The sequence below is a fragment of the Rhinolophus hipposideros genome (genome assembly GCF_964194185.1).
Source record: "Rhinolophus hipposideros genome assembly, chromosome: 3".
NCBI classification, from domain to species: Eukaryota; Metazoa; Chordata; class Mammalia; order Chiroptera; family Rhinolophidae; genus Rhinolophus; species Rhinolophus hipposideros.
The window spans coordinates 2,152,851-2,164,886 of NC_138049.1; the positions used below are offsets into that span (position 1 = coordinate 2,152,851).

Consider the following 12,036-nt stretch of genomic DNA (forward strand, 5'->3'; position numbering starts at 1 on the left):
ATCTGAGACATCACAGCAGCTCTTCTCTAGAGGAGATGAACTTCAGAGAAGTTGCCGGTGTTACACATCCTGACACCCACGTCTGTGCTTGGGGAGACTGAGCTTTTCCTTGGTTTTCAGAAATCCACAGAGTGAAAGGCTCTCTCCCACATCCTCGCCTCCCGCCTTCCCCCTCCCTCCTTTCTAAGAAAAGCGACACTTTGTAAGATTTAGGCGGCAGTCCTCAGATTTTCACTTGCTTAGGAGAGGATGATTTTCACTGAGCACCGGTTGCAGTGACTTTGAGGCTGAGTCACATGTCTCATTTCACAAAGATTCTGTCACTGGGGACTCTTGACGCGCTGCCCTCTGCTGTTCACGTGCGTGGGCTTCATTAAGGACCCGTCTCAGCAAGTGAGCTTCAGCGCAGGCACTGCTTGGAAACTGATGTTCGTGTGCCAGGCTTCCTGGAAATTAGCTTTTTAAGGTGGTGTTTCTCTTGAAAAATTTGTTCAAGGCTTCTTGGGATCTGGTTGGACACTCTGATCACATCACATGTGATTTCTTTGGTCTTTTCTCTGCAGCTTCATCCCTTTAGGTATTAGACGTAATCATTATTTCTGTTCAGAAAAAGTGTCCTTCCTAACTGCTCATGTTTCCTAATGCAACTTTAAATGGGGCTAACATTTTCTGGATTGACATTTTTTTGAAAGTTGTCTTTTATTTTTTGGTTTCCTAGGTAGTCTGTTTCCATGTCCTTCTCCCCGTTCTGTCCAGCACACGTCTTGGCAGGTTGGACCCAGAGAAAGAAGTGCCAGGCGTAAAAACTGGGGTGGATGGGCGTGGGGGGGCGAGGAGGACAGATAACTAATTGAGGTGGTTGTTTGCTTTTAAATGACAATCTTAGGTATTTACCGGGCGACCCAGAAGAGTGAATTAAATGTGGAAATGTGAACCCAGAGCGCCTGGGCTGCCTGATGTCTCGTCTGGCCCTCTGACCAGTCATGTCATTGTTCCAGGGTCCTCTGCTTCACCTGTGAAGGGACTGAATGATATTATTATGGTCACATTTGCATACTTTAAAAAGAGACAGTGTGCTCAATTATGAACCATATTTTCAGCAATTCCCAAGATATGGCTATAGTGGTAGCTCTTCCATGTTTGATGGCAATGACTGGTGAGGTGCCAGCCCAGCACCCAGGGGCTCTGCTCTGTCAGCTCTCAGCAGAGGTCACGTTGCCCTGCTCGGTGGACCCAAGGCCAGTCACGGGAGGTTCCAGCAACATTCTTCTCCTCTACATTCCTCCCCTAAATGAAAGGACCAGTATTTCCCCTCTGTCTGCCCCAACTCACAGCACTGATGGAAAACCCCAGGAAGTGGAAGCTTTGAAAATACCCAGTAAGGAATCCCCGTTCATTTCCCTTCCCGATGTTTTCAGTCCTTCAGATGAAAACATCTTGCCATCTCTTCCTCACTATACTTTATATCAATGGTCTTCCTATCTTTAATACATAAAAACCATTTCATTTCATCTGTGGTTAATCTGTGACCTTTCATATCATTCCAGATCCCTTCATGGTGGCCAACCGTCAGAACCCTTCGCTTTGCTGTCAGTCAGCGAATGTTCACTTTGAAAATGAACAATATTATTATTTTTATCGTGAATGGAATTAAGTTTTAAGATCCTTACTGGCCTCATTTTGTAGAAAGATAAAGTGACTCTTGTAAATCAACACTGAACGAAACCTCTTAACTCTGACTCTATTCGTTTTTACTATGAAATATGAAGTATCTGGGATTTTATGAGTTTTGAAATTTTTTTTTTTTGCTAATAAACTGGATTTCTTAGTGATTTTATAAAGATGAGAAAAGCAAAAGGATTGGTAATTTTTGGAAGCCGTAAGCCATTTCCTTAGATGTTTTTCTCAAAGTGAAAGGCATTTGCTATAGAAATGAATGCACTCCAGAAGCAACAGTAAATTGTATTTGACTTTAATACTATTTCCCAAAAGAGGGAACCCAAAACACTCAGGTTAGCACTCAGAAATGGGAAATTAATGAGTTTTCACATGTCTTTTATGCTAACACAGAAATGGAGTAAAAAAAGACAAGAGACCAAAAAAAGAAAAAAAAAGGAAAGAAAATAACTGGGAATTTTCCCCCCAGAAAACTGCGTCCGTAGTGTTCCCTCATGGGAGACAGAGAAGACCAGCCCCTCATGAGTCAAACCCCAGGACCTTGTTTCCACTTGGGTGTGTGTCCTGGGCAAGTGCCTCCTCTTTGAACCTCAGGACTTTCTCACCTGTGACATGGGACTGTCATCTCCACATTCGATGGGAAGTTAAAGGGGAACCGCACACCATGCACATGACATTCTACCTGGTACTCCATGAACCGTTGGTGTTACATTGTTTGAATGAGTCTCCCTCTCCCCACAGTCCTGGTCCTGACTTCAGCAGATCCTGTCATTTGGGAGTTTAACAGCCCACTCTTTGCATTCCCTGTCCCAGTGACGACAGCACGCTGCAGCATTCCAGGTGCACCAAGGCCATTGCTCTGCCTCAGGAGGGGCTCCTGCAGGAGGCAGCGAGGTGCCAGACCAGCGGCCAGGTGCCCACTCCCATTCCTCCCTGCTTGGGCCTCACTTTACTGCTTTCCTAGGTGTTTCCCCAGTGCTTGGGGCATGCGGGTGGGGGCATGAGCGAGGCCTGCCTCTGCTGCCCCATGAGCTGGGGGGGGGGGCAGGCTCAGGGAGCCTCTTCAGCATTGAGGCAGGAAATGCAGCCCTTCAGCACCTGGCTTCTTCCCTTGTCCCCTAGTGTCCCGGTGGCTAAAGGCGGTCCTGGGGGGCTTAGAGGAGCCCTAGGCAAACGGAGGGAGGTGTGTGAGTGTGTGTGCCCGCCCCTGTGTGCCCAAGCCCGGAGGGAAGAGGGCAGAGCCTGCGGCAGGGCCCCCTCCTTCCTCCCCTCCCCTCCTCCCCAGCCCTTGGTTGCTATGCAGTTTCTATGGCAGCAACATCCTCAGACCCAACTTTCACCCATCGTTTAGAGACAATTAAGGTAAAATAGTGAGGGGAGGCGGGAGGGAGGGAGTGGCAATGGAGGGGGAGGGGCGAGGCAGGGCATCCAGCCGATGCTGCCAGTCCAGCCAGCTCGGCCAAAGTCGCCGCAGACTCTGCCATTCCGTCTCCTCCTTCCCTCTTCCAGCCCAGCCAGCGGGAAGCAGCTGCAGCTCCGGCCCGAGCCCCGCGGTTGGCGGGGAGAGGACGCGTCAGCAGCCATATTGGAGACCCCGGGGCCCCCCCACCCCAGGACCCCGCTGGGCGCCCGCGGTCGGTCCTCGGTCCTCTCGGTCTCATCCCTCCCGGGCTGCCGGCCTCTGCCCTCCGGCCCTGACGTCCTGTCTGGCCGCCGCTCTGTGCTGTGTGCTGCCTCTGCTTCCTTTCTCACTGTCAATACTTGGTCAGAGGGAAAGGAAAGTTTTTGAAAATGCCGATTGCACATTTGCTGGAGCTATGGAAGAAGATAGAGGTGGAGCCCATGGAGATAGAGGTGAGTACGGAGGAGAGGGGAGTCTACTTCTCCACGTCTCCTGAAAACCCTCGCTCTGTAGCCAATAGAATGTTTCTGTACCGTAATGAGTTCAGATTTATGAGTGACAATTATGCGACAGGGGCTTGCATAGCTAATGTGTATAGACGCATCTGTTGTGTTGTGCTGTGTGCGTGTGTGTATTTACGCATACACACAAACTGTCCATATGTACACGCACGGGTGGGGTGTGAATATCTAAATGAAAATGAATGAAGACAAAAATGGTTGCTCCGAAGCCCAACTTCAGAATGCTTCTTAAAGTCTGTGTGTCTGGAAGTCTTCATTTGCTCCTAAATTAATCTACATGGCTTTGATTTCCAACATTTAAAGGGACTCCAACAAGTCCCTATAAATGATGTGAACTCCAGTTGCCACAGTGACGGATGAAGCCGGAGGGCAAATGACAAATCCTTCCTGAAGGGGCCGAGGCAAACAGAGAACGCCATCTCCAGAGGGACACGTTCAGGGGAGAGGAGTTGGAAGGGTGAGACCTGAGGAAACGAATGTGCCTGTTCCTGTCCCATGGTTGGCTGGAGGGCAGGGACCCTCTGACTTGGGTACTGGGTGCTCTCCTAGGGACGCAGAACTCTGTCCCCGGACTTTGATTTGCTTCATTGAAATGACAGACAATCAGTATACATTTTTCCTAAAAGAGAAAGTTCCCCAAAGTTCTTGCCACTGAGGGAATGATTAGGTAGATACACCTGGGCTGTGCAACCAGCAACTCACGTCGCACTTGGAAATGGTTCATTTTAATAACGGACTCAATCTTCACAGAATCCAAGCTTTAGTTTGTGCCTTATGTCCTATACCCAGCTCCATGTTTATGCACTCAATGCTTACTATTTTAAACCTTACTTTTATGTGGACGTACTATAGGTTGCGTGACTCACGTAGCAATTTTGAACTGAAGGATAGGTTCTGTTCTAGAAGAGGATGCACTTAATGCTTTGTATTTAATCCTTCACTTGCAAACAAAATGACTTGATCTTGGGATGGACACTGGCGTCCAGTGGGGGCTGCTGAGCACAGCGCACACACTAAGCCTGTTTTTGGCTGGAACACCATAGAGCTGCCTCTGGGAAGCTCCTACGTTGGGAGAGAGGTGACACCATGGCCCTTGCCTGCTGTCGGTTGTTCTGTTTGTTGATTATTGTGATGCCGCTGCTCTCGGCATGGAAGACAGTGCCTTAGACGGCCTGTCACTTACCAGGGTTGCCAGTTCGAGTTTTTTTTTTTTAATGGAATTAATGAATTGAATTAGTGATTAGCCAGAAGTCCTTTGCTTGTGTCCCGGTGCTTTCTGAAGACCTCCTGGGTATCTGAACTATGTGTGGCCTTGGTAGAGGCCTAGCTTTCAGCCCTCCCAACAACTGGGCCCCATGAAGGAGGCCCCTGTGCAGGAGAGGACACATTAGATGTCCTCTCCTGCGCTTGGAGAGGACAGGAGAGGGGGGAAGAGGGTGCTGAGGATATCTCCTGGAGCTCTGGGCTTCACATTATGTCTCTGACCAAAGCTCAAAGGAGCAGCTTATGTTTCAGGTATTTTTTAAATTGACTGAAAATGGACCAGCAATGAATACACTCCTATTATTTTAGAACTATGTCATGATCCTAGAAAGAGCTTACAAATAAAAAGAATTTGAGTCAGAGGTTGACGGATAGATCGCACTGCCTTGCCACCTGGTTAGAGGGCAGATTTTAAAAGTTTGGGGGCAACAACAACAAGAAAGAGACCCAAAATGGGAACACTTAGATGGTCCCACAGCCAAAGAAAGGCTTCCTGGTAAAGGGTTCAGAACAGTACGCCCTGTGGGTGTGTCTATTGCAAGAGGATTGCATCCCTGTAGACTAGAAACCCAGAAAATCAGAGATCTTTCCACCCAAAGATTAAAGCTGACATCTTGACCTAGAGGCAACTAGCAAGTGCACAGAGATGTGAACTCTGGGAACACAGAGGCTGAGTTTGCTTTCCGGTTCTGCCCTTCTTGTGTGTTGTGTGATATTGAAATAACTCACCAAGAAGTCAGGCAAAACTAGATGGAGGATGCTTGGATTCTGAACTCCAAATTAGTGATAAAATCACACACGTTCTTCTTCCAAGGAATTTCTGGGATGTAGTGCTTGTGTTACTTGCTTTTACACAAATGCAACATTTCTGGGGCTGGGAACTGACGCCCTCGGGCTGTCATTTTGTTCAGCGTTTTTGAGCTGCCTCCTTTTGACTTGTTTTCTCATCTGTCGTCTGAGGGACCTGAGCTAAGTTGGGCGTGAGGTTCACTGTATGAGAAAATTCTGTCTCTCCTTTATAAAAATCATCTGCACCTCAACCTCTAAACCCAGGGAAATTAACTTGACTGTGTAGGGCATGTATCTGTGGTTCTATGAATTGTTTTGAGATAATTGGGGTGGGATATTTTGCCCATTAATGAGGTGTGTTGACAAGGAAACGTGTGCTAATTAAAAACCGGGACCTCCATAAACTTCCCAAAGAACCTGGCGTGAAAAAGAAGCACACGCTATTGTGGGAATGGCGTTTTAGGAAGTGAAACGCAGGTCTCAAATGGAGGATTGGTTACAAAGGCGAAGGGCGCACCTTGGAGAGCTGAGGGAATTGTAGACATGCTGAGGCAGGCAAGTGGCAAGCCAGCTCACAGGTCTGGTGGCCCGTCTGACAGGCTCATTCAGAGAACTAAGCATGACTTTGCTTCCTGGGATGTCATCAGGCATTGGAGAAGAAAGAGCCCCATTTTTTTCTTTCTTTTTTTCAGTTAGTTTCAGGTGCACAAAACAATGTAATAGACATTTATCATTTATATCCCTCAGATAGAGGCAACCCCCTCCCCCATCTACTATCCCTCTGACATCGCACACAGCCGTTACATTTCCACTGTCTCTATTCCTAATGCTGAACTCCACTTCTTGTAACTATATATGTATTTAAAACTGTAGTTGGCATTCATTGTTGTTCAGCTTCAGGTGTACAGTGCAGTGATCAGGCATCTACACCATCCCTGAGGTGGTCTCCCAAATGGGACGCTTGTCCATCGGATACCCTACAAAATCTTTACAACATTATTGATTACATTCCCCAAATTGACTTTTGTATCCCCATGGCAATCTTGTGGTTACCTGGTTGCACTTTCTCATCCCCTCACCTTCCCCCTCATCCCCACCCCCTTCCATCTATCAACCCTCAGTGAAAAAGCCCCATTTGTAAGCAATGCAGATCAAACCCGACTCCCTGGAAGTCTCAGAGCCCAGCTATTACAACGAGGATTGTCTTAGGGCCACAGGCTAGAAGGTGAAGCCAGAGATGGTGGTGACAGTAGCTACCTTGAGTGTCTGCCCCCCATAGCACCAAGCTGAGTGCTGTGCTGGCCTGAGGTCACTCAGTCCTCTCCGCAGCTCTAGGCTGTGTGTGCTCTTGGTTCCTGGTGTAGTGTATGGGGAGACCAAGGCCCAAGTTAGGCAATTTGCCTGAAACTGTTGAGCAGCGAGTGAAGACTCCTCACGTTCCTGTTCAACCCTCATCCTGCAGACTGCGCTTTCTGTCTTTCTGGAGAGGACTTTATCCTCCTTGATTTAATTCATGCTCAGAGCTTTACCCTGAGATCATGACTTTATTCCATTCAAACAGGAACCAGCCATCACAAGCACCCTCCGTCACGTCTGTCTGTCTTACCAGCATTAAGTGTTTGGCCCTTGGCTTCCACCCCAGCCCTTGCAGGCCAGCGAGTGACATAAGTCACCTTGCCGCTCCTTTCAGTTGTGCATAAGTCACACACACTGGTCGATGTAGTAATTTGTAATTGTGGTTCGTAACGCTCACTGGCTCATTTGCTGCCTGCCTTCTAAAGGTCCCGTGTCTGGCAGGCAGCTTCATGCACTTACTTGATTCAGGCAGGAAGGTCCCTTGCTGCAGGTCCCGCATCTGCTGTACTTACGTGGAATGATCCTTAGGCCTTTGTATCCACTACCTGTGCGATGCTGTTTGCAAGGACGTTGTCGTGCTAACTATTTCATATATGTCTCTGTTATCAGACCACCGAGGAGGAGCTGAACCTGGAGTCCGAGCCCACTGCAGAAGAGACCGTGGGAGAAGTAACTATACACTTTTTATTATGGCCTGATGGTCTGGGGAGGGGGACTGCAAGCTGGAAGTTAGAGCCCACGCGTAGTTGTTATTTTAGTGTGTCTGTACACACACATACACCAACACACATGTTGTGTGCATGTTCTAGTAACAATTTCCCTCAGAAGGGCTGATGAGAAACAGGAAGAACAATTACAAACCAGGTAAACTTGCTAGTGTTCTGGCATGGACTTTTCAGAGGGGAAAAGGCACCTTCCTATCAATAAAGATGTACAGGAAACAGCAGCAGGGCACAGAAGTGACAAGTCATTGTACGTGCCGGCAGGTGGGAGGTGTAGCCCCTTTACCTGTCTGGTGATGTGCATGGGAGGGTGACGGGAGAGCGAATGAGACCTGGGGGGCGGTCAGGGGCCGCCTCAGGGAGGGGGTGGGGACAGCGAGTGGAAACTAAGGGATGGGGTGTTGCTGGGCGGGGAACGTCCTGAGGTGGACATAAGATGAGAAAGAAGAGAGCGCCTGGGCCTTCACTGTGTGTTTCTCCGTTTTCATGTCACATAGGAGCAACAGGGAGCATTTCTTGACAGAGTGAGAAGCTGCAGGGCACCGTGGTATCCCAGGGGACATTGCGGTAACGACAGGTGTATGAGGGAACACTGGATGTTGCAAAGCTGGGTTGGAGCAGTGGTAAAGGCATTGTACTTGAGAAGTCAGACTTCTGTCACTGGTAAAGAAATTCTTTCAAAGCCGGCTGGAACCGTGGAAAGTTGACAAGGCAGTTAGTTACGAAGACTTAGCCACTTGGGGGGTTGCTTGGCTGTGCACCACTTGGAACCATGAAAGTTGTAAAATTTGCGACTCTGTTGACTTTTAAAAATAGCTGGCTTTTCGGAACGGTCGGCTCAGATGCTGAGAGCTGCATTTCACTTCCGTCCAAACGCATGCACAGCAGTATACATTTTAAGCCCAGTGCCACCGGATCTTGTGATCACGTGACATCGTATGTTGGCTAAATAAAGAAAGGCGCACAAGGCTACTTCGACCTTAGCTGGCTGCCTGTCAGTCCTGGGCTTTTGTCGCTGATCCGGGAGTGTGGACCGGCTCTGCGCCGAGCTCTGCAGTGGTCTGTCCTACTGCTGTCTTGAACAAGACATTTGGTCTGGCCCTGCACCTTTGCATTCTCTGGGAGAGTAGGGGTAGCCCTGCTTCTGCCAGTTCCACAGAGGTCAAGGGTGAATAGACATGTGAGCCAGTGGCTTGCCTGAAAAGATGGCTGTTCAGCTGGCTGCCCACACAGCGGCAGAGTAAAGGGGGGAGGAGTACCCCTCATGCAAACTAACGAGGTCGAAAGTCCTGGGTCTTGGAGGAACCAAACACAGCCTGCCACTTTTAATAACACTTTTAGGCGTTTGTGGGGACTTTGGTTTCCAGGAAACCTTCAGTGTGTTTCTTACAGGCAGATTAATGTGGTAATTTAGCAATTAGTCTCAGGAGGCAGGCGGTGGCTCTAAGCCAACACGGGTGTGGAGACTGTTCATTTTGGGGGGCCAAGCGATTGGGTAGGCAACACGACCGTGTGGCAGGCTCTGCCCACACGCGCTTAGGCAGCAAACAGGGTCTTTTAACCCATTACCAGTATTTGTTTCCCAGACCTTCTAATCTCCAGTTGTCTTATTCTTGACATTTTTTTATAGAAATGTAGATGGTAATTTATTGCAGGAAGGCAGGGAAAAATATCAACCTCTTCAAAGGTACTACTGATCATGGAAAATGAGATGAAGGACATTGTTACAGCTTCCTGCTGTGATCTTGTCTGCGTGACAGAAATCAGTGTACCTTTGGCTCTTAATCAATGAAGGAAGATTGTCGCAAACAAATTTTAGGAGCATTTTGCAAGACATATGTTGCTGTGTAGATATGTTTGTGGTGTTTGTGGCAACGCTGAAAAATACTCCGGAGACCAGCTGTTTATGACGTTTCTGAGAAGCTGCTGAAACCTCAGCGTGCGTTTTCCAGCCTGGCAGAAGACGAATACAATTTGGGTTTCCTGGGCTGTTGTCTCGTTTTCTTCTTAGGACCAAGGTTTCCTCTTATATCCTCCTTGACCTTCAGAGTGGTGATCTGCAAGGTCATAGCTGAAGGGTTTATGACTCAGGCAATGAGGGGAATTACATATGAGTAGAGGACAACAGAACTGAATATAAAAAGTTTCCCCCTCCCCTTTTCCCAGTCTGGATGTCTAAAAACACATTTTTTTAGGAAAAAAAAGTCATTGAATCAACAATTCATTCATTCATTCATTCATTCATTCATTCATTCATTCATTCAATCAAGAATGAATATTTGTCGATAACCTGTGGTAAAACATCACGCTCATCACTGAAGGATGGAATTAGGGCTTGTCTTGCAGGAGGGCTGGGGGAACACTGTACCACTCCAACCTAGGAATTACTTTAACTGATACGGCTTTTCTGTGTGTGGAATGTTGTCTTTCTACATATTTAAGTATAGAACACATTTGGGATACTGTATGTTGTTGTCCGTTCGTATCTCGTGTCAGTGGCTCCAGCCAGCTTCTGAAAGGTCTGGAATAAGAGTGAAACCAGGACAGGCAGTCGGTGCTGGAGCCTGGCTGTGAACGCACTGCGCCTTCTCCCCAGCACTGCTGAGAGAAAGGTTTCCTCTCTCGGGTCATGGTGTCCCTAAGTGTCATAAAGTCATGGGAGGGGTCACCCTTAGTCTAAATTCACAGCAGGGGTAGGCACCCTTTAGATTCGGGAAAGAAAAAACAGACCAAAACCTGAGCAGATCCCATTAGGAAGTACTCCCTCAGCTAAGTCTTTACGGGGTTACTGGCAGGGGCTCACTTTAGGGACAGCCACGGCCCTGGAACAAGAGGCCGGAAGAAAGTCTCCCTGTGCACGTGTCTGAGGTGCTGCTTTGTAAGGCCTTGCGTCCTTTTTGCAGGTTCCATGTCACAAAGCTCTTCGAAATGCACCTGGGAGGTTAAAGCTCAGTGCAGAGCAGGCCTCGCTGGGCCTGGACACGGAGCTGCAGACTGGGGTCCCCGCCGGTCACTCAGTGTCTGGGAAGCCCTGTGGGCCCCCCACCCACCACACGGCCTGTGGGGGCTGGCTGGCTGTGTGGACGGAGGAGCAGGGCCAGTGGCACCGGCCGTTTCCATGGTATGGATGCCAAGCCGCTCAGTACAGCCCAGCCCCAGACTCCTTCATGGACACACATTGATTAACCTCTGTCTCCATGTTTTAGACACATGGGTGATTTTTAGGGGAGCTTCTAACCTCACAGAACAACCTGTGAAAAATATAAGCGTTTGTCGTATGTGTTTTTTAAAGGGCATTGATTCCAGGGTTATGCTTACTGATAAAGACCGTCGTGTGGTCTGGTCAATGTTGGAGACCAGACCAGAGGTGCCAGTCACAGAGTAGCATGGTTTCATGTCCTTGTGAGCCCTGCGCTGTTCCTCTCCCCGCTGAAACTCTGTTCCTGGGTTTGATAGCAGAGATTCTGGTCTCAACAGAACTGGGAGTGGGGAGGTGGCAGCTGGATGTCAGCTGGCTCCTCAGCTGGTGAGAGAGCTCCGCGGGGCACCTGCCCCCAGCGGGGGACAAGAAGAAACTCTGTGGCCTTGGGAGGATGCTGGAAGATGTGGCCCCAGCTGCCTGGCCCCTGGCGTCTTCTCAGCGGTCAGGTGGACCAGTGGGCAGGTCCTTGGGGCAGGATGTCCTGTGACTGCCCAGCATCCGTGACGTCCTTCAGCAACCAGCAAGCTGATTTCAGAGCGGCTATGGCTTGTACCCTCGATTTCTCTACTTGGGGAGAGAGGGACTCAGAGCAAGGCCAGGGAAGAGATTTGGGGGACCACAGGGGACCCTTCATGCTCGAAGGAAAGAACGGCGCAAGGGTGTTATCAGAGCCCTTTGGACTGACGTCGGGTAACAGCAGGATTGTACCCAGGTCAGGACAAGCCACCTGGACCCAGATCACCTGTAGGTTACAAAGTATTACGTTTTACCTGTCCTGCCATAATCTAGACGAGAGTTTCATCATTCCTTGAAAGAAGGAAGGAAGGAAGGAAGGAAGGAAGGAAGGAAGGAAGGAAGGAAGGAAGGAAGGAAGGAAGGAAGGAAGGAAGAGGGAGAGAGAGAAAGAGAGAGAGAGGGGGAGGGAGAGAGAGAGAGAGAGAGAGAGAGAGAAGGGAGGGAGGGAGGGAGGGAGGGAGAGAGAGAGAGAGAGAGAGAGAGAGAGAGAGAGAGAGAGAGAGAGAAAGAAAGAAAGAAAGAAAGAAAGAACCCAAACTGGTTTGAATAGTAATGAGACAAGAATAATGAATTTTCAGAGCTAATAAA

The 12,036-nt window shown here is 48.9% G+C and overlaps 1 protein-coding gene across 2 annotated transcripts in view; it reads left to right on the forward strand.

Moving 5' to 3' along the window:
• Positions 1 to 3,356: 3,356 nt before the first annotated feature.
• Positions 3,357 to 12,036, forward strand: part of RPS6KA2 (ribosomal protein S6 kinase A2) — a 290,517-nt gene continuing 281,837 nt past the window's right edge. Inside the window, exons 1-2 of one of the 2 annotated variants that reach the window (XM_081035865.1) lie at positions 3,357 to 3,531; positions 7,618 to 7,677. In XM_081035865.1, the coding sequence (XP_080891991.1) occupies positions 3,469 to 3,531; positions 7,618 to 7,677 (123 nt within the window). In that variant the 5' untranslated portion in view covers positions 3,357 to 3,468. The remainder of the gene's footprint in view (positions 3,532 to 7,617; positions 7,678 to 12,036) is intronic. The other variant, XM_081035864.1, reaches the window with a different exon arrangement.